The sequence below is a fragment of the Capricornis sumatraensis genome, chromosome 19 (genome assembly GCF_032405125.1).
Source record: "Capricornis sumatraensis isolate serow.1 chromosome 19, serow.2, whole genome shotgun sequence".
NCBI lineage: Eukaryota > Metazoa > Chordata > Mammalia > Artiodactyla > Bovidae > Capricornis > Capricornis sumatraensis.
The window spans coordinates 27,423,238-27,451,137 of record NC_091087.1 but is presented as its reverse complement, the minus strand read 5'-3'; the positions used below and the strand labels follow the sequence as shown (position 1 = coordinate 27,451,137).

Genomic DNA, 27,900 nt, shown 5'->3' with positions numbered 1-27,900 from the left:
TTGCTAATAACGGAAATTGCACATTTTCCCCATGTTTATTGGCCAACAGTAGTGTCAGTGAATTCTCATTTGCCTTTTCCATGAAAGAAAAGTAAAAGATGCTGGTTTGCTTAACCTTCATGACAGTGTGTTTTTTCACTTTCAGAACTTCATTGTTGTTTTCAACATCCTTTAACTTGTTAGCAGTGTGCCAAACATTTGCACCACTACGTGGCTTACAGGCACCACTTTTTAAAATTTCTTGCTCTCTTTGTTGATCAAGTTGAGAGTTTTCCAGAAAGCATCAAAAACTGTGATCTTCAGACAGGTGGCCAGGGTTGTAAGTTTCCCGAGATAAGACAATTTTGCTATCATGTGCTTTACACTGTAGTTCTGAAGCTAACAAAGTCATAGAACCGTTGGAAGATAATTCAGGGCATATATTCAGCATGTAAAACACTTTGAAATGTATGTATACAAAAGGATCATATTATAGTCCTAGTGAACTGTACTGTTCTAGAATTTAAGTGCAGTGCACTGCCACCATTTATTCCTTTGGCCATAGAATGTTTTTCTGACTGTGTAATTCTTTTTACAAACTAACAGTCCTGTCAGCAGTGTCTTTGATCTTGCACACTAGTTTGGTGTAACATCGTCAAGCTTCTAGCTAGATACTTGAGGTATGCATTTTCCTTGGAATTTCAGCACAGCATTGTCATTTTCCTGTGGAAAGAATACTTTTGATGACCTAACAACACAGATTTGGGTCTTCTTTTTTTTTCTTAATATTTATTTGGCTGCGCTGGGTTTCAGTTGACAGACACAGGATCTTTCATTTGGCATAACTCTAGTTATGTGCATTTAGTTGCTCTGAGGTATGTAGGATCTTGGTTCCCTGACCAAGGATCGAACCTGTATCCCCTGCATTGCTGGGCAGACTCTTAACCATTGGACCACCAGGGAAATCCCTGGATCTTTCTTTTAAGAAGTGGCAGCACTGTGGATTGGGGAACAGACTGGAGGCGAAGCAAATGGAAGGGACAGTTTTGCAAAAAGCCCGGGCCAAAACAAGTACATCTGCCATGGGGATGGTGAAGAGAAATGAACTAGAAGCATTTAGAAATAATGGGTAGGGGGACCAGCTGAATGTGGTGGATAAAAAGAAAAAAAAAAAAATCTAAGGTCAAGGATATAATTTCTTGCATGAACAAAACTAGGGCAGATGATGAGAATGTCAATTAGGGAAACAGAGGAAGAGAGGCAGGTGTAGGGGCCCCACGTGGAGACATGAAGTTCAGTTTGAGAGTTTATTTTAGACGTGCTGAATTTCAACTGCCCGTGGAATGGTCATGTTGGAAATAACAGCGTGAAGTGCAGCAGTGAGACAAAAGCTTGGGATCGGCAAGCGGATAACAACAAAAGACAGAGAAGGAGACGGCAACAAAGGAGGATCCACAGACAGAGGAAACACAGGAGATGGAAATACAGCCTAGGAGACGCACGAGGACCAAACTGTCATGGAAGCCTTACAAGAAGGAAAAGGGGATTAACAGTGAGATCAAGTTAGAAGACAACCACTAATAGATGGTGGTTAGAGTTCACCATTTTTAAAGGGTGAAGGGAAAGAGAGGCCCTGAGAATTAGCACTTACAGGGGCACTAGTGGCCTTTAGAGGAGCACAGTGCCTAAAACTGCTCTAACAGGGGACACATCTTTCCTTCTGCAATAAGAAACAGAAGGCTTAAAATTCAAGTGCCTCCTTATGTTGAAACAATAGCAAACTCATTTTTCTAAAATACAATGAATCACAGAATTTTAGAATTGGAAGGGTGCTTACTGATCATCTATTCCGTTTTATGATTGAAGAAAATGAATTACAGGGCAAGTTTCAAGGAAGAAACAGAACAGGCCCAGAGCAACTACCCAGTCCCAGCTGCGGAGCACACAAAGCTGCTATATAAAGCCCCCTCTACCTCCCCCCAATAAACTGTGAAAGTGCCTGTCCAGAACTAAACATAATACGTTGAGAGTAGAGGCTTTATTTACAGTGATACTCAAAGAGGATTTAGAAAAAGATCCTCCTTATCTTATTAGCAGGGGCTGTACTTCATGAACAAAAAAGAAACGTCCTGGGGGGCAGGAGGTGAACTCTCTCCTCAGATAGGTTCTCTAGATCCCAAGAAAGTCCCCTGCTCCCCAGCTCTTAGGCGGGTAGTTGGTAGACATTTTCTTAGCAGCTCCGAGTCAGACTCCTGCATCCCACTGAGGAACACGTCCAGGAAAGACATCAACACTGGCAGGGAAAACTTCAGGCTTTCACCTCGCTCATGGCCTCCATGAGGCGGGCACTGTTGGTAACTGCTGTCGTCAGAAAAATGAACCTGTACCCTAAGGAGTAAGAGCACCACCAAACATGACCGAGGGCAGATTTGAGCCCCTGACACCAGCCATGTGGGGCCCCACCAGTTCCACAGGCCGGGCTGGGTCAGAGCACCAGTCTGTAGTCCCAGGTGCACCAGCACCATGCTCTTGGGCCCAGCAACTTGCCACGCTGGGTGGAACTGGGCTACCTGCTGTTCGGTCCCCAGCAAGATGGCAGCAGGTGGTACCCAGAGGCCTGTAAAGAAGCCTTCCTGAGGTCTGCCCTTGGCCCCCCAGATCCCACTGAGGCCTGTTCTCACCTTTCTCTCTGCCCAGGAACCGGAGGGCTGAGATCTCAGAGAACGTGCAGCCACCCAAGAACACCACCAAGATGAGGCGCAGGGACTCGCTGGAGGCCTTGTCGTCCTTGGTCATGTCTGCAAAGACCAGACCAGACTTGGCTCTTCACTGGCCACGCAGGCGCATCCTGGGTGGTGCATCGCGCCCTCCCCTTGTTTCACCCGCCCCCACTGGGCAAGGAGGGCCATGCACCTGTGAAGGCCAGCTCACTGCAGTTGAGCAGCCGCACCACTTCGTCCAGGCCCTGCCAGCCCCGCCGCTCCAGCACCTGGGAAGGCACAAGCACTAGTTTCAAGTCCAGCAGCAGCCAGACTGTCACGTTTCTTGCTAGTTGCTCGGGTAGTTACAAGCTGGGCCAGGCCAGGGACTAAGAGAAAGCAGCGAGCAGGAAATGTGAATGGGAGAGGGCCACGTTCTCACCTGCTCGATGATTCGGCAGCTGAGGGGCACGTACGCACCGCTGAACACGTATGCCATGTCACGCGGCACTTTCAGGTCATACTCGCCATCCACGCGTGGGATCTGGAGGGTAAAGGAAAACACAGGAGGCAAGCGGCAACTCGGCCTTCCAGTCCTTTACAGAGTCAAAGAAAAGTGGTGTACCCCTAAGAGCAGTTCTTACTTCAACTAAAGGGAAAAGCAGCAATAGCCTTGATGGGCTGGGGAAAAACTCCATAATCAAAGATGGAAGCTCTTCAGTACCTGCCAGTTCTGCTGAATGAGGGCGCATGTGCCCTGGCAAGAGTGCCCCTTTGTGACCCTCCAGCAGTGACATAAGACACGCCTGTCACTGAAGCAGCACTTGGCTCATTCTCTGATACTCGTAGGTATGTGTTACATGTTTACCAAATGAATGAACCTTTGTGTCTTGTCTCATTATTAAATTAAACTCATGCTATAATGCTACCAAACAAAAGAATCTTTTTCCTTTAATTTTCAGTTTTTGGCTGCATTTTGGTAGCATGTGGGAACCTAGCTCTCCGACCAGGGACTGAACCCACACCTCTGCTTTAGAAACTCGGAGTCTGAACCACTGAACCACCAGGGAAGTTCCCAAACAATAGGATCTTTATAAAAACAAAGTAACAGAAATGGTTTTGCGGGCTCAAAGTATTCCACAAAGGACTGAACCCACTGCCTCCCCTATCCACTCCTGATCCACATACCAAATTCAGCTTCTTGCTGATGGCTCGGAAATTGCTTCTCTTGGCCAGGGAACTGAAGGCATCAGTAATCTTTCCTGGGAAAGAAATCTGTGCTGGGTTTTATCTAAGGTTTAAGGATTAACGATGCTGCTCTGGGTGATACCATTCAGGAAGTGACAGGACCGCCTCTCCTCAAAGAGCAGGACCTATCACACCTGAAGACCCTCCTCAAAGCAGATTACCTACAGTTCCTTGAAACCAATCAAGACATTCACTACCTTTCTCTCCCCACCCACAGTCTTCCTCCTTCTATAGGGCACCTCTACTAAATGCAATCTACAGGGTGAGCTACAGTTTACTGGTTAAGTGTGTGGCCTTTGGAGTCAAACCTGACTGACTGAGGGGCCCTGAACAAGTCACTTAACCTCCCTCTGCCTTGGTTTCCACATGTGTAAAATGGAGATAATACAACTTACCATGGAGAGGGTTTGGGAGGATTACATGAGAAAGTGTATCTAAAAGGCTTAGCACATCAGCGTTCACTAACTGGAAGCTGTTCTAACGAGAGAGCAGGAGGAGTGGCGGTAAGGGCAGCGACAGTAAGGAATCGCCTTCTCCTCCCCCAGCTCGTCCTCCCCTTGGCCAGCGTGCTCCACCTGTTGAGAGAAGAGGCACCGAGGGCCAGGGAGGGCAGAAGGGGCTACCTGTGCTCCCTGCTCACCTGCGGCCTTGTCCGTCACCAGCTTGCTCACTTTACTCTCCACGGCTGTGAGGGTGTCTCCTGGGGCCTGCTCTGTTAGGAGCCCAGCTCGCCGTAGGTTGGAGAAGGTCAGCAGGTGCTCGGGGCCATAGCTCTGAACAAAATGCAATTCAGCTCTCTACCAAGCATCCACCAAGGGCCTAGCCCTGTGAGGTGATACGGAGGTGGGGAGGAGGAGGATTATGCGGTCTGTGTCCTGAAAAGCCCACACTTGTTTGTGGGGAAGAATTTTTTTTTTTTTAATTGGGGGATCACTGCTTTATAGTGCTGTGCTGGGGAAGTCACGTCAGAAATAACCAAATGCCAAACAGACAATAAAGGCAGCACGAAACAAGTAAAGAACACAGAAAATTATGGATGGGAGGGGCGGGGGGAAGGCGTCACAGAGAAGGCAGGACTTGAGAAGGACCTGGAAGGAAACCTGTATAGATGCCTCACAAGGAGCTGAAGGGAGGCAGGGTCCAAGAGCAAGACCTCACCACTGCTTCCAACAGCTGAACTGTTCAGATTCCCTCCCACGCTAGCCACATACAGCAGGGAGCAGAATGGAATGAGGGCAGCGGGAAGGGTGTCTGTGCTGAGAGCGGGGCCGCATGGGAACAGAAGGGTGACCAGGACCAGAAAGGGGCTATTCTTCAACTATTTCAAAAATGTCCACCAAATTCCCTCAAGAACACATTCTCCTGGCCTTACCTGCAGGTACTGGGTTTTCAGGGATCGGTAATCCTTGGGGATCAAACCTGAGGGTAAGAAAGATAAAGGTTCAGGAGCCAGTTGGGGTGTCCTAACGTGTATAGCCAAACCCACCAATCAACAAACCCTCCTCCCCGCAGAAAAAAAAACACACACCCTAATGAGAAGGATGTTCAAGCTGGTTTTAGAAAAGGCAGAGGAACCAGAGATCAAATTGCCAACATCTGCTGGATCATCGAAAAAGCAAGAGAGTTCCAGAAAAACATCTATTTCTGCTTTATTGACTATGCCAAAGCCTTTGACTGTGTGGATCACAATAAACTGTGGAAAATTCTGAAAGAGATGGGAATACCAGACCACCTGACCTGCCTCTTGAGAAACCTGTATGCAGGTCAGGAAGCAACAGTTAGAACTGGACATGGAACAACAAACTGGTTCCAAATAGGAAAAGGAGTATGTCAAGGCTGTATATTGTCACCCTGCTTATTTAACTTCTATGCAGAGTACATCATGAGAAACGCTGGGCTGGAAGAAGCACAAGCTGGAATCAAGATTGCTGGGAGAAATATCAATAACCTCAGATATGCAGATGATACTACCCTTATGGCAGAAAGTGAAGAGGAGCTACAAAGCCTCTTGATGAAAGTGAAAGAGGAGAGTGAAAAAGTTGGCTTATAGCTCAACATTCAGAAAACGAAGATCATGGTATCCAGTCCCATCACTTCATGGGAAATAGATGGGGAAAACAGTGGAAAAAGTGTCAGACTTTATTTTTTTGGGCTCCAAAATCACTGCAGATGGTGACTGCAGCCATGAAATTAAAAGACACTTACTTCTTGGAAGAAAAGTTATGACCAACCTAGATAGCATATTAAAAAGCAGAGACATTACTTTGCCGACAAAGGTCCGTCTAGTCAAGGCTATGGTTTTTCCAGTGGTCATGTATGGATGTTGAGAGTTGGACTGTGAAGAAAGCTGAGCACCCAAGAATTGATGCTTTTGAACTGTGGTGTTGGAGAAGACTTTGAGAGTCCCTTGGACTGTAAGGTGATCCAACCAGTCCATCCTAAAGGAGATTAGTCCTGGGTGTTCATTGGAAGGACTGATGCTAAAGCTGAAACTCCAATACTTTGGCCCCCTCATGAGAAGAGTTGACTCATTGGAAAAGACCCTGATGCTGGGAGGGATTAGGGGCAGGAGGAGAAGGGGACGACAGAGTATGAGATGGCTGGATGGCATCACCGACTCAATGAACATGAGTTTGGGTAAACTCCGGGAGTTGGTGATGGACAGGGAGGCCTGGCGTGCTGCGATTCATGGGGTCGCAAAGAGTCAGACATGACTGAGCAACTGAACTGAACTGAATGAGAAGGAAGGAGTTGGATTTGATATTAACTTTGTATCCTGTGTAGTCAATTCTAAATTGACTCCTCAACTGAAGCCTGCTTTTTGAAAGATAAAGCCTGGATCTGAGGGTTCCAAGAAAGAGCCCTGGCGAAGGGACACCGACAAATGCCAGTTTCATCCATGGGGGTGGAGTGGGGGAGGGGAATGCAAGCCCAGGGAGAAGGGCCTTCCTGTGCGTGTTTCCCTGGCTAGGGGCCAGTCCTCCCAGGAACTGCTTAACAGCAAGTGAGGAATGGGAGAAGTGTCCACATGGGTTCCCAAAGTGCGACAGGGAACTCTCAGATGTAAGAGGAAATGGGCTTCCAACTACAATAAAGGGGATTTAGAATAAGCAAATGACTTCTTTGGGTAAAAAGCAACCTTAAAGAATATCTGCCAAGACTTCCCTGGTGGTCCAGTGGTTAGGAATACACCTGCCAGTGCCGGGGCACATGCTGTGGAGCAGCTAAGCCCATGTGCCACAAGAGAACCCTGAAGCAACAAAGACCCAGGGCAGCCAAAAATAAACAAATTTTAAAAGTATTTGTAAACTGGAAGACTTCAAAACTCAGAACAAGTTGCCATGAAAAGCTGCAGAATCCGAGCTGCTAAAATGCTTATGAAGTTGGTTTTTCCTGAACTGTGTCTTGATTATGAAATCATGTTGAGGGTAGGAGTCCAGATGGAATAACAAGACACACGTCGCTCAGCTCTACCCTTGACAGTCCTACGATGGGACAGGCCTTATTGCAGAGAAGGGGACTAGATGCAGACCTCCTTAGGGCTGGAATGATAAATCACCTTAACGACCTGGGGATGCTCCACCCCAAACAAAAACCTGCTTTATTACAGGGAATAGAATCCATGAGATTACAGGGGAATGTTCTGTCTGCTAGGACATTTCTTTTTCTTTCAAAATGACTTTTTCTGTCCCTAAGGTATACTTTTCAACCTTTGGTCCCTGGGACTCACCATTCTCCGTGATGGACAAAAGGCACATAAGACGGAGGCTTTCTATGGGCGACACCTGCACAGGAAGAAAGAGTCGGAGAATTCAAGTTCCGTAACACACGTTCTCTCTTCTTCCCCTGCTTGGGTCCCACCGCTCCCCGCTCTGTCCCGCCCTGCCTCACCTGCCGGTCTATGTGCTCTTCAATGTAGCTGGTGCTCTCCCGGATGTTGAACCCCTCCAGCAGCGCTGCAAGGAATTAGAGGAGAGCCTATTACTGGGGGAATGGCTCAGCTTGTTGCCAGCTATGCTAATGGGCATCTGTCTCCCCATCTCTTTCTCCATCCTTTTTGGGGTGGGTTAAAGGGCCCCCAGAACTTCTAGCAGGAACCAGCATTGGAAAGTGCCAAAGAGCATCTTTTCAGGATGGGCTGGGGCCGGGAGTCCAGGAAGCGGAAGCAGGAGAGGTAGCCAAGTCACCATGCTCAGTCTTGATGAGCTCCTGGAAGTCCTGCTTGGTTTTCTTCTTCATGATGGATTCGCAGGCCCCGATATCTGCAGACAGGACAAAAGGGGAGCTGACACATTCCTGTTTCTGGAAGGAGGTCTCTTTACTGTCCAGGAGAATAAAAACTTCTTCAGGCAAAGTGCAGGAGCACTTCTTTCCATTTCAGAGCAAATAAGAGCACTATTTGGGACTTCCTAGGTGGACCAGTGGCTAACACTCCCAACACAGGGGAGCCCAGGTTTGACCCCTGGTCAGGGAACTAGATCCCACATGCTGCAATAAGGCCTAGCACAGCCAAATAAATAAATAATTTTTTTAAAGCAACCAGAAACACTGATATTATTAAAATAATTCTTTTTTTAAAGCACTATTTGATAGATGAACGGGATCTCCTCCCAGAGGCAGAGCTCCTCTGCAGCCCTCCCCTCACCCTGGCCTCAAGCTGAAACGTACGGAGGCTCAGCAGGCGGTGCTCCTGTTTCAGTCCCTTGAGCTCCTGGGACACGAAGTTCTTCATCTGCTTGATGTCCATGCCTCTTCGGCGCTGTGGGGATTGCCGGAGAAGTCAGGCCTTCTGCCCTCACACAGAAGTGACCACTGCACACCCGCAGGTCCCCCCCAATCCCTGCCCAGCGGTAGCATCAGGGAGGCAGCAGCCTGGGAGCCACCAAGGAAACAGACAGAGGCCCCAGGTAGGAGCCTCACATCATACTGGGCCTGCAGGTTCCGGGCCTTCTGGCTCAGGAAGCTGAAGACATTGGAGAAGTGCTCATTCCGGATCTCATTAAACACCTGTGACGGGAATGCGACAGGAACAGATGACTGCACGGACTCGGACCTCTCGTCTTCCTGCCTCCTCGGCGCAGCAACAGTACAGGGCGCGCGCTCAGCGGTTCTAGCAGAGAAAGCTGAGCCGGTTTCGATGAGGACGCGTCAGATCCCTGCTGTGTGCCCTGGGGTGCCCTCTCAGCTGGCGGGGTGGCCCTCCCTCCGGGGACTCAGCCTCCCCTCCCAGCACCGGGGCCCGCAGCCTCGTGGTGGCAGCAGCCTGGGAAATCGTCTGCGGGCACCTGCATGCTCACCTTGTCCTCGGCATTGAGCAGCACCTTCAGGCTCTTGTCAGAGGACGTGACTTCCGGGCCAAAGTCAACACTCCCTTTGAGAGCAGAGGGGACAGCTCTGATGATCTCCAAGGAAGCCATCCTTCCCCACCCTTTCCTGAACTGCCGTGAAAGGTGTCCCCAGGACTTCCCTGGCAGTCCAGTGGTTAGGGCTCTGGTTAGGTCCACTGCCAGGGGCCTGGGTTCGATCTCTGGTCAGGCAACTAAGATCCCAAAAGCAGGGCAAAAAAAAATGAGTTAAAGGTCCCCCAAACTATTTGGGGGCTTCCCTGGTGGCCCATGGAGTAGGAAATGGCTACCCACTCCAGTATCCTTGCCTATAAAATTCTATGGACAGAGAAGCCTGGCAGGCTACAGCCCATGGGGTCGCAAAGAGTTGAACATGACTGAGCACACAGTGGTGGCTCAGCGGTAAAGAATCCACCTGCCAATGCAGGAGATGCGGATTCGATCCCTGATCCAGGAGGATTCCCTAGAAGAGGAAATGGCAACCCACTCCAGAATTCTTGCTTGGGAAATCCCATGGACAGAGAAGCCTGGTGGGCTACAGTCCACGCGGTCATAAAGGAGTTGGACTTTGCAACAAAGCCACCACAAACCATTTGGAAGCCAGCATTTCACTCTTGAGTCTGGGTCTCGGGGAGGCCCGAGGAGTCGAACACACCTCTGTCTCGCCGAGATGCCACTTACCACACTTGATGCGGAAGGTGTCATCCACCAGGCCCTCGTAAACCACCTGGGAGCAAAGTGCGGTCACAAAGTCCACGTCTGAAATCGAGATCCCCAACCATGAGGGTCTTCCTCGACTCAGCCTACCACCCAGTTAGCAGCTCAGTGTCCATGGGGCCCAAGTGCCCACGCCGCCCCTCCCCGTGGTCAATGCTGGGATTCACAGCCCCCGCTGGAGGATCCCAACTGTGCCACCATGTCTGCTATATTCCCGATATTCCCATGTTTTCTCGGGTCCATGGAAGAGAGGAGTGCTGACAGAGCTCACCTCTGTCCAGGAGAAAGATATGTCCAATTTCTGGCCTTCGGCCCTTGGTTTCACCATCCTCCTCCTCTTCCAGTCTCTTCCACAGTTCATATGACATCTGCTAGGGCCCAACACATCCTCAGTCTTGAGTCCAGGTCCCTTCTGCAGCCCCACACTTATAGAACCCAACCCATTCCATGCAATCCTTCTCCTTGACCCCAAGGAAGAGCTCATTATAACATGATTACCTCTTCTACTCCATCTGTTCCCATCCCTCCCCATCCTTCCTGACAGCAGTGAAGGAGTCTCACTGCCCCCAAATATTTAGGAATGCTACCCAGGGGTGTCCTGCTGTTCTGTTAGCCACACGAGTTCTCTGCTCTGGGGACCTCTTCTGAAGCAACAAAAGCCTATACATCACATCACAGATGCCCTTGAATAATCTTAGTGGGCAGAAAACGGGTGAAATACGGGCTATCTGGGCAACAGAACTTCTCACCTTGGCACACCTGCCAATTCCATAGCAGTTGGGGAAGGGTCCATATAGAGTGCTGAGGAGGTGCAAAGCTTGTGCCAGAGTGTTGATCCAACGCTGATCTCCTTCCTGCAGGAACCACGTAGGCCACAAAGCTATAGATCAACCTGACAGATTCATCTGGAAAGGGGCGAGGCCCAGAAGCCCCGGAGCAGAAGGGCAGGGTCTCAGCAATGCTTCAGAGGGTTCATTTTCATTGGCCCCAAAGGAAGCCTCGTGAATATCAGTCAGCAGCATTCCACCTCCAAATCAGTATCACTCATGATACATGAGATGAGCTGGAAGAAGGTTGAATCCATAGCCCACAGGACCCCATGTTTGTCCCCACTCATCGATGCCAAGACCCAAGTGCCCTGCACTCACCAGGAAGTAGTCCCTAAAAAACTCTGGTAGTTCCATGCTCAACAGATCCACATCAAGAGGCAAGAGAGAGAAGGCCCATTCGTCACAGCTCACATCTGTGGGTACAGAGAGCGTCAGCCTTCCTGCCAAAGGCACGCGGCTCCACATGAAGAGGGAAGGTCCACCGCAGTCGTGTGAGACTTCCCGAGGGCCTGCCCCAGTGCCTCAGGTACTGTACTAAGCCCGGGATACTCAGAGATGAGTAAGATACAGTCTCTGCCCGGAAGGGGCTCACAGGCTGATAAGGAGAGGACATGTGTGTGTAACAGCCTGTAATACAATGTGGTAAGTGGTGTATTTCCATTAGAGTGCCGACCAAGAGTGCTGATGAAACACTCACTCATCTATGCATCATCTGACAGTACTGACTGAAAGCTGCATGTGTACAGGTACTAGGCTAGGTACTGGGGACACGCTCCTAACTTCTGGAGCTCACAGTGAAGTGGGAGGGTGCACAGCAGACAAACAGGATTCCAGTTGCAGGCTCCAAAGAAGAAACAGCAACCTAAGAGCGCAAACAGCTCAAGGATCTAACCCCAACCAGGGATATAGGGAAGACTTCCCTAAAGAAGTGACATTTAGGCTTAGAATTCAAGTATGATTCAGGTAGGCAAAGAAGCTTAGGGTGAGGAATATTCTAGGCAACAGGAACAGATGTGTGAAGTCCCCATGGCTGGAGGGCGGTGACTCAGGAGAGAGGAGCACACGTGATGAGTCTAAAGGGCAGGAAGGGGCCAGACCGGAGAAGTGCAGGAGGCCACACTGAGGGCTCTGGGCTTTATTCCGAGCAGGATTTCCAGCAGGAAGGACTGGGGACCAGGTCTGTGTTGCACACAGAGGAGGGAAGGCACACGGTTTCCTTGTGGGGGTCTTGGGAGGGAAGGAAGAGAGCACACCCCCCAGGATCCCTTCCATACTCTCCCACTAGTGGTCTAAGCTGGGGTCCTTCTTCCCACTCTAAGGACACTCTCCTCCTGCCATGCCAACAGGAATGAGACAGCGAGCGAGAAGGAGGAGATACAGCAGGGGGCAACCCGCAGGGCCTTCTCCCACACCTACTTTCCCCTTTCCACTCACTCATCTCCTCTCACCTCCATAGACGCCCTCTTCCTCAAGCACCATCTCGCACGCATAAAACTGAAAGACAGAGGGAAGCTGATTAGTAACCCCCTTCTTTGTTCTTTCCATTTCTCTGGATTCCTCTGTGGTCACTGATGAGGACCACAGTTACTGAAAAGACAAGAGAACCTAGACTCTCAGATCTAGAAAGGACCACTGGAATCATCTTGCCTAATACTATGTTTCCTTTCCATCCATTTTATCTGTTTATTAAGTCAATTGCTCTTTTCTCCCTGAATGACTGGAAAAGCTTTACGAAGGAGAGGGTATTCAGCTGTCATGGAAAAGTGAGTCCCAGAGGTAGAGCTCAGAAGAAGGGCGTGACAGTGCTATAGAAACAGAGGAGGAGGAGCAGGTGGAGGTAAAGAGCAGCTGGGTGGAGAGGGGAGGGATGGAGTTCTGGTTAGGACATGTCCATGGGACCTCTGCAGACACCAGGGGGAGGTCTGGACAGACAGCCTTGGGGTTCATGGCACATACATTACATTTAAAGTAGGTAGTTTGTTCAAAAGAACACAGAAAAGAGAGCTAAGGACGGGACTCTAGGGAACCAAAATTAAGAGTGCACAGTCCAAGACCTTCCAGAGAAGACCAAGAAAGAATACACAGAGGCGGGAACAGAGAAACTAGAGCCTCTAAATAGCATCTCTAAAGGCAGAGGTTCAAGGAAGAACAGGCAGCCGTCTCCAATGCCAGAGATGTTAGGTAGAAGAGCCCAACACAGACATCACTGGGTTTGTGAAGAATTATCTGATACCACTGCTTCTGCTTCCTCACACCCACCTTCATCTTTTTATCTAGACGCCCTAGATCTCTGTGGTCAAATACAGTGATATCTGTGTCAGGCTCCCAATGTAGGGGGCCCAGGTTCAATCCTTGGTCAAGTATCTAGATCCCACATGGATCAACTAAAGATGCAGCATGCTACAACCAAGACCCTGCCCAGCCAAATAAATAAAAACTGAAATCGGGGGCGGTCCTAAGATGGCGGAGGAATAGGACGGGGAGACCACTTTCTCCCCCACAAATTCATCAAAAGAACATTTGAATGCTGAGTAAATTCCACAAAACAGCTTCTGAATGCTGGCAGAGGACATCAGGCACCCAGAAAAGCAGCCCATCATCTTCGAAAGGAGGTAGGAAAAAATATAAAAGATAAAAAGAGAGACAAAAGAGGTAGGGACGGAGATCCGTCCCGGGAAGGGAGTCTTAAAAGAGAGAGAAGTTTCCAAACACCGGGAAACACTCTCACTGGCGAGTCCGTGGAGAGTCTTGGAACCTCAGAAGGCAACATAACTAGGAGGAAAAATAAATAAAACCCACAGATTACATGCCCAACGGTAACTCCCCCAGTGGGGAAGCAGCACAGACGCCAGCATCCACCACTAGCAAGTGGGGGCTGGGCAGGGAGGCGCGGGCTGCATTGCTTAGAGTAAGGACTGGGCCTGAATGCCCTGAGGGCAATCTGAGGGACCTAACTTGAGGTAGCAAACCAGACTGTGGGATAGCTATCCCGCAAAAAGCCCTAACCTAAGACACCGCCAGGGCCGCTCACAGAACAAAGGACTGAGCAGAGCTAGCCGGCTGTGGACTGGCCCATCCCCCACCAGAGACAGGCAGGCGAGGGCAGCCAGAGCCGGAAGGGGGTAATCGCGGCCCTAGAGAGGCATCCTCGACCAAACTGCAAGGCTTCATTGCTAACCAAGACTTCTTGGGATACTGGACAGTCGACATCTGCCGGAAGGGTCACAGCCAGAGATCAGCTCCCCAGAAGAGACACATGGCACACCTGAGAAGGTGTGCTGGCTGTACACCCAGAAAACCAAGCGGCAGGTACGGGGGAGGCGTAAGTTGCAGCCACCACCTGGGGGGCGACTGTGCTCGCCAAGCACCTGGTCACCTGAGCTGCTCAGACCTCCTGGGAAGGGCACAAAACGCAGGCCCAACCGAGTCTGCACCTCTGAGGACTACCCGAATACCTGAACCTGAGCGGCTTAGACCTGGGGAAGTGCACACAACCCAGGGCTGGCCTCAGTTCCTGGCAGAGCAACCTACAGCCTAAGGAGTGTAGACAGGGAAAGCCCACACGCCGTGAGCGGGGGAAAATGCAGTGTGGCTGAGACACTGCGAGCACACGCCAGTGTTATTTGTTTGCAGTGTTCCTTCCTCCCCACAGCACTACTGAACAAGTGAGCATAAAAAAGTGTCCACCACCGCCCCCTTGTGTCAGGGCAGAAATTAGACACTGAAGAGACCAGCAAACAGGAGAAGCCAAAACAGAGAGAACCGCCTTGGAAGTGACAGGTGCAATAGATTAAAACCCTGTAGTTAGCACCAACTACATAGGAAGGGGCCTATAGATCTTGAGAAATATAAGCCAGATCAAGGAACTATCTGAAAATGCACTGACCCCACACTGTCCACAACACCACCAGAGAAAGTCCAAGATATATTTTTACTATTATCATTCTTTAAATTAAAAAAAAATTTCAAGTCCTCTATTACTCCTTTAATTTTCATTTTTATAACCTACTATTACTTTGCAAAAAAAAGACCCTATTTTTTAAAGCAAACTTCATATATATATATATTATAACTTTTGTGACTTTGTTTTTTTCTTTAATATTGTATTTTTGAGAATCCAACCTCTACTCTAGATTTTTAATCTATGCTTTTTGGTACATGTTATCAACTTTGTACCTTTAAGAACCCAATCTTCAGTACCCATTTTTACTTGGGAGCGAGATTCCTGGCTTGACTGCTCTCTGCCCCTTTGGACTCTTCTTTTTCTCCACCAAGTCGCCTCTATCTCCTCCCTCCCCCTTCTCTTTTCTACCCAACTCTGTGAATCTCTTTGTGTGTTCTGCGCTGTGGAGAACACTTAGGGAACTGATTACTGGCTGGATCTGTATCTCTCCTTTTGATTCCCCCCTTTATCCTCCTGGCCACCTCTGACTCCTTCCTCCCTCTTCTCTTCTCTGTGTAATGCCGTGAACATCTCTGAGTGGTCCAGACTGTGGAGTGCACATAAGGAAGTGATTACTGGCTAGCTTGCTCTCTCCCCTTTTGATTCCCCCTCTTCTCCTCCTGGTTACCTCTATCTCCCTCCTCCCTCTTCTCATCTCCATGTAACTCTGTGAACCTCTCTGGGTGTCCCTCACTGTGGAGAAACTTTTCATCTTTAACCTAGATGTTTTATCATTAGTGCTGTATATGTGGAGCAGTCTTGAGGCTACTGTAAAAATAATACTGAAAACCAGAGGCAGGAGGCTTAAGTCCAAATCCTGAGAACACCAGAGAACTCCTGACTCCAGGGAACATTAATCAATAGGAGCTCATCAAAAGCCTCCATACCTACACTGAAACCAAGCACTACCCAAGGGCCAACAAGACACCCAGAGCAAGACATACCACGCAAATTCTCCAGCAACACAGGAACATAGCCCTGAGCTTCAATATACAGGCTGCCCAAAGTCACACCAAACCCACTGACATCTCATAACTCATTATTGGACACTTCATTGCACTCCAGAGAGAAGAAATCCAGCTCCACCCACCAGAACACCGACACAAGCTTCCCTAACCAGGAAACCTTGACAAGCCACCAGTCCAATCCCACCCACAGTGAGGAAACTCCACAATAAAGAGAACTCCACAAACTGCCAGAATATGGAAAGGCCACCCCAAACACAGTAATATAAACAAGATAAAAGGCAGAGAAATATCCAGCAGGTAAAGGAACAGGATAAATGCCCACCAAACCAAACAAAAGAGGAAGAGATAGGGAATCTCCCTGATAAAGAATTCTGAATAATGATATTGAAAATGATCCAAAATCTTGAAAACAAAATGGAGTTACAGATAAATAGCCTGGAGACAAGGATAGAGAAGATGCAAAAAAGGTTTAACAAGGACCTAGAAGAAATAAAAAAGAGTCAATATATAATGAATAATGCAATAAATGAGATAAAAAACACTCTGGAGAGAAGCAACAGAATAATGGAGGCAGAAGATAGGATAAGTGAGGTAGAAGATAGAATGGTAGAAATAAATGAAACAGAGAGGGAAAAAAGAAAAACGAATTAAAAGAAATGAGGACAATCTCAGAGACCTCTGGGACAATGTTAAATGCCCCAACATTTGAATTGTAGGAGTCCCAGAAGAAGACAAAAAGAAAGGCCATGAGAAAATACTTGAGGAGATAATAGTTGAAACGTCCCTAAAATGGGGAAGGAAATAATCACCCAAGTCCAAGAAACCCAGAGATTCCCAAACAGGATAAACCCAAGGTGAAACACCCCAAGACACATATTAATCAAATTAACAAAGATCAAACACAAAGAACAAATATTAAAAGCAGCAAGGGAAAAACAACAAATAACACACAAGGGGATTCCCATAAGAATAACAGCTGATCTTTCAATAAAAACTCTTCAGGCCAGGAGGGAATGGCAGGACATACTTAAAGTGATGAAAGAAAATAACCTACAGCCCAGATTACTGTACTCAGTGAGGATCTCATTCAAATATGAAGGAAAAATCAAAAGCTTTACAGACAAGCAAAAGCTGAGAGAATTCAGCACCACCAAACCAGCTCTCCAACAAATGCTAAAGGATCTTCTCTAGACAGGAAACACAGAAAGGGTGTGTAAACTTGAACCCAAAACAATAAAGTAAATGGCAATGGGATCATACTTATCAATAATTACATTAAATGTAAATGGGCTGAATGCCCCAACCAAAAGACAAAGACTGCCTGAATGGATACAAAAACAAGATCCCTATATATGTTGTCTACAAGAGACCCACCTCAAAACAAGAGATACATACAGACTGAAAGTGAAGGGCTGGAAAAAGATATTCCACGCAAATAGAGACCAAAAGAAAGCAGGCGTAGCAATACTCATATCAGATAAAATAGACTTTAAAACAAAGGCTGTGGAAAGAGACAAAGAAGGACACTACATAATGATCAAAGGATCAATCCAAGAAGATGATATAACAGTTATAAATATGTATGCACCCAACATAGGAACACCACAATATGTAAGACAAATGCTAACAAGTATGAAAGGGGAAATTAACAATAACACAATAATAGTGGGAGACTTTAATACCCCATTCACACCTATGGATAGATCAACTAAACAGAAAATTAACAAGGAAACACAAACTTTAAATGATACAATAGACCAGTTAGACCTAATTGATATCTATAGGACATTTCACCCCCAAACAATGAATTTTACCTTTTTCTCAAGCACACATGGAACCTTCTCCAGGATAGATCACATCCTGGGCCATAAATCTAGCCTTGGTAAATTCAAATAAATTGAAATCATTCCAAGCATCTTTTCTGACCACAATGCAGTAAGATTAGATGTCAATTACAGGAGAAAAACTATTAAAAATTCCAACATATGGAGGCTGAACAACATGCTGCTGAATAACCAACAAATCACAGAAGAAATCAAAAAAGAAATCAAAATATGCATAGAAATGAATGAAAATGAAAACACAACAACCCAAAACTTGTGGGACACTGTAAAAGCAGTGCTAAGGGGAAGGTTCACAGTAATACAGGCATACCTCAAGAAACAAGAAAAAAGTCAAATAACCTAACTCTACACCTAAAGCAACTAGAAAAGGAAGAAATGAAGAACCCCAGGGTTAGTAGAAGGAAAGAAATCTTAAAAATTAGGGCAGAAATAAATGCAAAAGAAACAAAAGAGACCATAGCAAAAATCAACAAGCCAAAAGCTGGTTCTTTGAGAAGATAAATAAAATTGACAAACCATTAGCCAGACTTATCAAGAAACAAAGGGAGAAAAATCAAATCAATAAAATTCGAAATGAAAATGGAGAGATCACAACAGACAACACAGAAATACAAAGGATCATAAGAGACTACTATCAGTAATTATATGCCAATAAAATGGACAACCTGGAAGAAATGGACAAATTCTTAGAAAAGTACAACTTTCCAAAACTGAATCAGGAATAAATAGAAAATCTTAACAGATCCATCACAAGCATGGAAATTGAAACTGTAATCAGAAATCTTCCAGCAAACAAAAGCCCAGGACCAGACGGCTTCACAGCTGGATTCTACCAAAAATTTATAGAAGAGCTGGCACCTATCCTATTCAAACTCTTCCAGAAAATTGCAGAGGAAGGTAAACTTCCAAACTCATTCTATGTGGCTACCATCACCCTAATACCAAAACCTGACAAAGATGCTACAAAAAAAGAAAACTACAGGCCAATATCATTGATGAACATAGATGCAAAAATCCTTAACAAAATTCTAGCAAACAGAATTCAACAATACATTAAAAAGATCATACATCACGACCAAGTGGGCTTTATCCCAGGGATGCAAGGATTCTTCAATATCTGCAAATCAATCAATATAATATACCACATTAACAAATTGAAAAATAAAAACCATATGATTATCTCAATAGATGCAGAGAAAGCCTTTGACAAAATCCAACATCCATTTATGATAAAAACCCTTCAGAAAGCAGGAATAGAAGGAACATACCTCAACATAATAAAAGCTATATATGACAAACCCACAGCAAACATTATCCTCAATGGTGAAAAATTGAAAGCATCTCCCCTAAAGTCAGGAACAAGACAAGGGTGCCCATTCTCATCACTACTATTCAACATAGTTTTGGAAGTTTTGGCCACAGCAATCAGAGCAGAAAAAGAAATAAAAGGAATCCAAATTGGAAAAGAAGAAGTAAAACTCTCACTGTTTGCAGATGCATGATCCTCTACATAGAAAACCCTAAAGACTCCACCAGAAAATTACTAGAGCTAACCAATGAAAATAGATAGCAAAGTTGCAGGATATAAAATCAACACACAGAAATCCGTTGTATTCCTATACACTAATAATGAGAAAATAGAAAGAGAAATTAAAGAAACAATTCCATTCACCATTGCAATGAAAAGAATAAAATACTTAGGAATATACCTACCTAAAGAAACAAAAGACCTATATATAGAAAACTGTAAAACACTGGTGAAAGAAATCAAAGAGGACACTAATAAATGGAGAAATATACTGTGTTCATGGATTGGAAGAATCAATATAGTGAAAATGAGTATATTACCCAGAGCAATCTATAGATTCAATGCAATCCCTATCAAGCTACCAAAGGTGTTTTTCACAGAGCTAGAACAAATAATTTCACAATTTGTATGAAAATACAAAAACCTCAAATAGCCAAAGCAATCTTGAGAAAGAAGAATGGAACTGGAGGAATCAACCTGCCTGACTTCAGGCTCTACTACAAAGCCACAGTCATCAAGACAGTATGGTATTGGCACAAAGACAGACATATAGATCAATGGAACAAAATAGAAAGCCCAGAGATAAATCCACGCACCTATGGACACCTTATCTTCGACAAAGGAGGCAAGAATATACAATGGAGAAAAGACAATCTCTTTAACAAGTGGTGCTGGGAAAACTGGTCAACCACTTGTAAAAGAATGAAACTAGAACACTTTCTAACACCATACAAAAAAATAAACTCAAAATGGATTAAAGATCTAAATAAGACCAGAAACTATAAAACTCCTAGAGGAGAACACAGGCAAAACACTCTCTGACATAAATCACAGCAGGATCCTCTATGACCCACCTCCCAGAATATTGGAAATGAAAGCAAAAATAAACAAATGGGACCTAATTAAAATTAAAAGCTTCTGTACAACAAAGGAAACTATAAGCAAGGGGAAAAGACAGCCTTCAGAATGGGAGAAAATAATAGCAAATGAAGCAACAGACAAAGAATTAATCTCAAAAATATACAAGCAACTCCTGCAGCTCAATTCCAGAAAAATAAACAACCCAATCAAAAATGGGCCAAAGAACTAAATAGACATTTCTCAAAAGAAGGCATACAGATGGCTAACAAACACATGAAAAGATGCTCAACATCACTCATTATCAGAGAAATGCAAATCAAAACCACAATGAGGTACCATCTCACGCCAGTCAGAATGGCTGCTATCCAAAAGTCTACAAGCAATAAATGCTGGAGAGGGTGTAGAGAAAAGGGAATCCTCTTACACTGTTGGTGTGAATGCAAACTAGTACAGCCACTATGGAGAACAGTGTGGAGATTCCTTAAAAAACTGGAAACAGAACTGCCATATGACCCAGCAATCCCACTGCTGGGCATACACACCAAGGAAACCAAAACTGAAAGAGACACGTGTACCCCAATATTCATCACAGCACTGTTTATAACAGCCAGGACATGGAAGCAACCTAGATGTCCATCAGCAGTTGAATGGATAAGAAAGCTGTGATTCATATACACAATGGAGTATTACTCAGCCATTAAAAAGAATACATTTGAATCAGTTTAAATGAGGTGGATAAAACTGGAGCTGATTATACAGAGTGAAGTAAGTCAGAAAGAAAAACACCAATGAAGTATACTAATGCATACATATGGAATTTAGAAAGATGGTAACAATAACCTTGTATGCGAGACAGCAAAAGAGACATAGATGTATAGAACAGTCTTCTGGACTCTGTGGGAGAGGGCGAGGGTGGGATGACTTGGGAGAATGGCATTGAAACATGTATATTATCATATGTGAAATGAAACACCAGTCCAGGTTCGACGCACGATACAGGATGCTCAGGGCTGGTGCACTGGGATGACCCAGAGGGATGGGATGGGAAGGGAGGTGGGAGGGGGGTTCAGGATGGGGAAACACAATGTACACCCATGGTGGATTCATGTCAATGTATGACAAAACCAATACAATATTGTAAAGTAATTAGCCTCCAATTAAAATAAATAAATTTATATTAAAATATATATATATATAATTGACATAGTAAAAAAAAAGTAAGGGAAAACAACTTTATTAATAGGTCCAAAAAATAGTTAAATCTAATAATCAGCATTGTTTTATTAATGATGCTGACTTTTCCAAATGTTTCTAAGCCATTCCTTTTGTAATTAAAATAATACTCTTGCTAATTCATTTATTAGAATCAAAGTTTTCTTACGGGTACTTGTGAGTTTTCTGTATAGCAATACTTATAAATATTTTCCCAATTTTGTTTAGCTTTCATAATTTTTATGTTAGTGGTTTATGTCAATTTTTAACCTTTGTGTAGGTTATTTTCCTTTACTAAGTGGCATATTATCCAGTACTTTGTTAGCATCTGCTATGAATGTTTATTGTATAAAATTATTCTGCCTACTTTTGTGTGCTATATAAATTGACATCTTTTATATTATTTCCCATATTTTTCCTTTTAAAGATCAAACTGATTGATTCACAAAACTCAAATCTTATTTTTACTTTTATAAATAAAATACCTAGCTATTTCACTGCAAAAAAAAAACCTGAGATCTTATAGGCCTATTTTGAATTCTAACTAATGGGATTCCTTTGCCCACTTGGCAAACTGCCAATCTTCAAAATTAACAGAGGGAGCTCAGGAAGAAAGAGAGATCTCCTCCTCCCTACAGCCACTAAAGAGACGGTCCTGTGATGGAAAATCAGGTCAAAGAATTTGATTAGATAGGGTGTTAGAAAGAAAAAAATTCATTAAAATCTCAGTTTTGTTTTTCTGTGTGTTATGGAGGCTTGCAGCATTATTTGAAACTGTTACCAACTTGTTCTGTTTCCTATTTAAACAAATCTGTCCTTGGAAGTATAACTGGAAAAAAAGGGTTCTGTAAGACTCCCCAAACTAGAAATTAACTACTATAGCTCCTTTAAATAACATTAAAAAGTATTTTGTAATCTGATTGGTTATCCTACTCAATAATATTCTTGCCCTAGTCATAATGTTATACTTCATATATTTATATTCCTAAACAGGATAGCTTCCTAGGTGGCACAGTGGTAAAAGGATCCACCTGAAATGCAAAAGACATAGGAGATTCAAGTTCGATCCCTGGGTCAGGAAGATCCCCTGGAGGAAGGCATGGCAGCCAACTCCAGTATGCTTGCCTGGAGAATGCCATGGTCAGAGGAGCCTAGAGGGCTACAGTCCATGGGGTCACAGAGAGTCAGACACAACCAAGCATACACACACTCATGTAGAGGCCACCTCTCACCACTGTACTATCTGTATTTGGGGAAATTTGATAGGAGACTCTCTGCTACATTAATAAAAAGACAATGGCAGGTATTTTGTTCAGTCACACAGAATTCGCTTAGAGGGAGACACAGCGGTTGGCCCCTTACCCCGTCCCAGTCCCCCATGCTCTTCTACCTTATCTCACGCCCACATGGGTCCAAACTCACCTTCTGAGGACTGAAGATCACTTTGTATTTCCGAGTTCGGCCAGCCATTTTGTCAGCATTGACGAGACCTACAGACAGAAGGGATGCAGCCCAGAAAGCCATGGGCCTTACGTTAGACTAGAAGCAAGGCAGCGACGAGCCTCGGGGCACGGCCAACCCGAACAATTCTTTCCTTATGAAAGGGTTCTTTTGGCCACGGCCCTCAGACATTCCCGCCCTCCCCGGGGTCTTAGTGACAGCGAACGCTGTGACACACTCACTGGCAATGTACCGCATATTCTTGATGCGAGGTCTCACCAGGAAGCACAACCTATGGGAGAGAAGTGGGGGAAAATCCTAGTGAAGAAAAATCATGAAGTTGGTGATAGTAATGCTAACTCTCACCATGTGCTACAGTTCTCAGCCGGCCAAAGCCACGCCAGCGTTCTCGGCTGACTCACCACAGAAGACTCCCCTCAGTAAAGCAGGTATAGGTACAGAAGAACCCATTTGCAGGGCAGGAATAGAGATGAAGATGTGGAGAACAGACTTGTGGCCATAGCAGGGGAAGGAGAGGGTGGGAAAAATTGAGAGGAACATCAACATAAACCCACTACCACATGTGAAAGAGATAGCTAGTGGGAAGCCGCTGCATAACACAGGGAGCTCAGTCCAGTGATCTGTGACAACCTAGAGGGGTGGGATGGGGTGAGGGACAGGAGGAAGGCTCAAGAGGGAGGGGACATATGCATACTTGTGCCTGATTCACACTGTTGTATGGCAGAAACCAAAACAACACTGGAAAGCAATTATCCTCCAATTAAGAGTAAATTAAAAAACATAAAGCAGGTATATTGTGATGAGCTGGGGGAACTTATTGGCCTTATGGTGGACCCAGAAGTTTCTGCCCTCAAATAATTTACAGTTTATTGGGCAAAATAAGATGCACGTATGCATGGAGTATATTAACCATCAAAAATAATTAACCAAAATAATTAACCAAAAATAATACAAGGAAGTATGTGACATGTTTTTCAAACTGGGATTTGTGGATGTATTCTCCATGTATCTAGGAGGGTTTTTTCCTCTAAGGGAGGGTGTACATGACTTAAGTTGAGAAATACTGAAAATAAAAACAAACACCAGACAACAGGCAGCATGTGACTGAGTGCCAGGTGAACAGGACAAACACTGAGCTCCATGCAAATCCAGGGGAGGAGACAATCACCCCGGGGTGGCAACCCTGGGATGGCTTTGTGGAGGAGGTGGGGCTGGGCTCTGAAGGCTGGGTGTCTGTCACGAGAACAGTGAGGAGAGGAGAGAAAGTCAGGCAGAGTGGGTGGAGTGGCCTGAAGCATGGAGGTTTGTGTGTAGGGCGGGGAAACACACGAAAGTGCATCAGGTGAGAGAGTATGTGCAAGAGGCCAGGCTGGACAGAGGGTGCAAGGCCTTCTGGGAGGCAGCTTTAGAATCTATGATGAGCAATGGAGACTTTAGTGGGCAAGTAAGGGAAGGCCTGAAGGTTCTGGAGGAGATCACAAGGAAATTATTTGTGAAAGATTAATCAGTGTGGTGGGGGAGTGCTTCCCTGATAGCTCAGTTGGTAAAGAATCCACCTGCAATGCAGGAGACCCTGGTTCAACTCCTGGGTCGGGAAGATCCACTGGAAAAGGGATAGGCGACCCACTCCAGTATTCTTGGGCTTCCCTTGTGGCTCAGCTGGTAAAGAATTCACCTGCAATGCAGGAGACCTGGGTTCAGTCCCTGGGTTGGGAAGATCCCCTGGAGAAGGGAAAGGCTACCCACTCCAGTATTCTGGCCTGGAGAATTCCATGGACTGTAGTCCATGGGGTCGCAAAGAGTCAGACATGACTGAGAGACTTTTTCACTTTCTTTCAATCAATGTGGTTAGAGCTGGTAGATTGGGTTAGAGAGAGAAGAGGACAAAGGAGAAACTGCAGACAAGGAGACCAATTAGGAGGATAAATCATAACCTAGGGGAGAAATTGTAAAAGTGCAGGGAAGTGAAATGCTTTGATATCACAAATGTCATGGGGCTAGATCTCAGCCAAGGACCGATCAAAGGCAAATGTGCAGGGACCGAGGCTCCCGGACACTCACTGTTCACTGGAGCTGAGGGCTGGTTTGTTCTCCACTTTGTACAGCTTGTCTACCTCGTGTTGCTACAGACAAGAATCAAATCAAACAACAGACGTAAGTGTGACTGGGAACCTGAAGCCTGATACAAAGACAGGGGTCTTCTGAAAGGGCTTCCTCCTATTTACACTAACTCTAGGAGTCAAAATGCCCCCCTAACAACCATTCCACTGAACCTTCCTCAAACTGTCAGTAGAAAAATCAACATTTAAATAATTCAAAAACAACACAAAGAGGATCAATCCCCCCCCAGTCCACTCAACTCTGCTATCATATATTTACCCTAGAAGGGTAGTAATTACTCCTCAGTAATTTGTACCATTCATCAAAAGAAAAACTGCTTAATGAGCAAAGAGGGGCCTGATCCACCTGGGAATGGGGGCAAGTTACCTTTAGAATGGAGACATTGGCAATTCGATCCAAAGGGCTCATAAGATCTGCCTCAATGAACAAGTCTTTCTTTCCAGGAAGCTGAAGGAGACACAGTATGTTGGATCACTCTCAGGTCATACAAGCCCCTCAGTAGAGAGTTCACTCAGTCATCCATTTAATAGAAGTCTCTGAGCTGGGGACTTCCTTGGTGGCACAGTGGACAGGAATCCACCTGCCAACGCAGGGTACATGGGTTTGACCCCTGGTCCAGGAAGATCCCACATGCCGTGGAACAACTAAGCCCGTGTGCCACAACTACTAAAGCCTGCATGCCTGAGGGCCCATGATCTGCAACAAAACTGTCACCGCGGTGAGAAGCCCATGCACTACAATGAGGAGTAGCCCCTGCTCACAACTAGAGAAAGCCCAGGAGCAGCAACGAAGACCCAGCACAGCCATAAGTCAATAAAGAAAATCATTAAAAAAAAAAAAGTCTCTGAGTTCCTTGGAAAGGCACTAGACCTCACCTAACCCAGCACCTTATTTACTGTCTATAGCCACAGTTGGCATTTCTTTACATATTCACCTATTTTTGTCTTCTATTCATTATTGGTTCCAGTGGAAAGATATTTCATCTTTTTTTATGGCCACGCAGCATGTGGGATCCTAGTTCCCTGCTCAGGGATCCAATCCATGCCCCCTGCACTAAAGCTTGGAGTCTTAACCACTGGACTGCCTGGGAAGTCCCTCACCTTCTAAGGTCACATCCTTCTCACTCAACCCTCCTGCTCGCCTGAGGCCCTGTTCTACATCACTGCTCCTCTGCTCCACTGCCTCCTCCTCTACAGCTCCTGAAAAACCGACTGATCTCCTGCTGAACAGAGCCAAACAAAACGAAACTGCACCGTGTGTCCTGCAACCCCACAACCAACTGCCAAACATCTCTTCAAATGGCATTTTATTTCTAATTACAAACAGAACCAATGTTCAAGGCAGAAAACTTAGCCCAGGGCAGTCCTCACCCTCCCACCCACTTCCTGCTTCACCATTCCTGACGCTGCTCTCTCATCTGTCCAGAGGAAGGAGAGGTCACACTGAGCAGAAGAGAGGGTGAAGTCATTGAAAGCTTCCTCTCAACATGATTTTGACAAACGGGTAGGCTGTGGGCAGTGACAGATTGAGATGGTAATTCAGCCAAGGCCAGGGAAAGCTAACAGGCTGAATGGCAAGGGCAGAAGAGCAGTTCAGTTTGCCTGATGGGTAAGGTGCATGTAAGCAGTGGTCCTCAACCAGGACTGATTTTGCCCTTCAGGGGATATCTGGCAAAGTGTGGAGACATTTAGGTTGTCTCATCTTAGGCCAGGGGGTGTTACTGACATCTGGTGTTACTGGCAGAGGTTAGGGATGCTGCTAAATATCCTACAATGCACAGGACAGTCCCACCACAAAGAATTAACCAGCCCAAAATGTCAGTGTTACCAAGGTTGAGAAATCTTGGATGTCAGGGAATGGTGGGAATCAGGGATAAACCTTCAGTAGCTACCTAATGCCTACTGTCTATTTCATCCCTCTCTTCCATGTATTACATGCCTTGTCCTTTCCAGGTTCCTCAACTTTGCTCCTACCAGTACATCTGCCTGGAATACCCTCTCCCATCTCTAATTAAAGTATGTTTATCTTCACACTCCATTCCTCGAAACTCCTCGATTACTCCAGCTAGAAATGACTGTTTCATGAACCCTAGCTGTCATTCATTTACCACAGGATACCCTATGTGTTCTAATTTGTGCTTCATAGGCTCCCAGTAATGCCTATGAATAGATCAGGAAGTAAGATCCCTAAGGTCCAAGTTGTTTTAACCATATTTCCATCCCCAGTGATGCCTGACACTAGTGGTGTCTCCCTTGCCCGTATTAAAAAAAAAAAAAAAAAAGGACCTGTGCTTCATTTTGGACCTGCCACAGAAGCTCCAAGGACCAAGGCAAGATCAACGGAATTCAGTAAGAAAGAACTAGGCATCCAGTGAGTGCTAAACTACTGATGCAGTAAAGGCCCCCGACGTGGCGGGCACTGACCTGCTCCAGCAGGTAGATGAGCTGGTCTCGGGCCAGCCTCTTGAGCATGGAGAAGTCAGGCAGCTCTGGGGCGTCCGGTCGATGGGGAAAAGCCATGGCGGGGGTCACCTGAGCCGCAAGGTGGAAGAAGGGGGACGCCCTCCGCTCCGAGGAGACCCGCAGCGGCCCGGGTAAGCGCAGGATGGCTCTCCTTCAGGTAAGGGCACAGAACCCGAAAGAGCCCCCCAAGGGGCCCTCGCTCGTCAGCCACACTGGAGGAATGAATGGCCGGCCACCTCTCGGCCAGACAGCTGCAGCCAAAGGGACCTTGCTTCAGGCCTGCAGTCACCGTATCCCGCCCCGCCCCTCCCGGTCCACTCCGCCTGTCCGCAGGATTCGGGTCTACACCTGTAGAGATACCAAAGAGAGGGGCGGCGTACTCCCGGAAGTCCCGTACTCTCGAGCGCCGCTCAGGGTACCCGGAAAAGGACGGCGTCCTGGAAGGGACATTTGAAAACGCGCGGCAACGCGTCAACGTTCCAGTGTCTTCCCGGACCAGAGGCGAGTGTTCCTGTGATAAAAGGATTTTACCTTAAACTAAATTTGAAAGGTACACCCAATTCTCCTAGCTCACGCAAGGAAGCGTTGGGCACTTGCTCCATTTTCAGAACTTCGTGAAATGGGCGAAACCAACTGGGAATCCGGAGGGCACTGATCACCCGGCATCTTGGCTGTCGATTAC

At 46.1% G+C, this 27,900-nt stretch overlaps 1 protein-coding gene across 2 annotated transcripts; it reads right to left on the bottom strand.

Annotated features, from left to right (window-relative positions):
- Positions 1-2,089: 2,089 nt before the first annotated feature.
- VPS33B (VPS33B late endosome and lysosome associated) lies at positions 2,090-27,558 on the bottom strand. Of its 2 annotated transcripts, XM_068991040.1 has the most exons (23): positions 27,180-27,558; positions 25,123-25,203; positions 24,697-24,758; positions 22,857-22,906; positions 22,597-22,664; positions 12,267-12,312; positions 11,137-11,231; positions 10,738-10,842; positions 10,260-10,356; positions 9,953-10,030; positions 9,224-9,297; positions 8,847-8,933; positions 8,595-8,685; positions 8,114-8,188; positions 7,818-7,882; positions 7,657-7,711; positions 5,299-5,345; positions 4,567-4,699; positions 3,867-3,940; positions 3,121-3,222; positions 2,893-2,968; positions 2,661-2,777; positions 2,090-2,367 (listed from the first exon to the last, which is right to left on the bottom strand). In XM_068991040.1, exons 1-23 carry the CDS (start codon positions 27,273-27,275, stop codon positions 2,288-2,290), a joined length of 1,854 nt encoding a protein of 617 aa, XP_068847141.1. In that variant the 5' UTR covers positions 27,276-27,558; the 3' UTR covers positions 2,090-2,287. The 2 variants fall into 2 exon arrangements, with proteins under 2 accessions (XP_068847141.1, XP_068847142.1); XM_068991041.1 differs by lacking the exon at positions 25,123-25,203.
- Between the last annotated feature and the right edge of the window lie 342 nt (positions 27,559-27,900).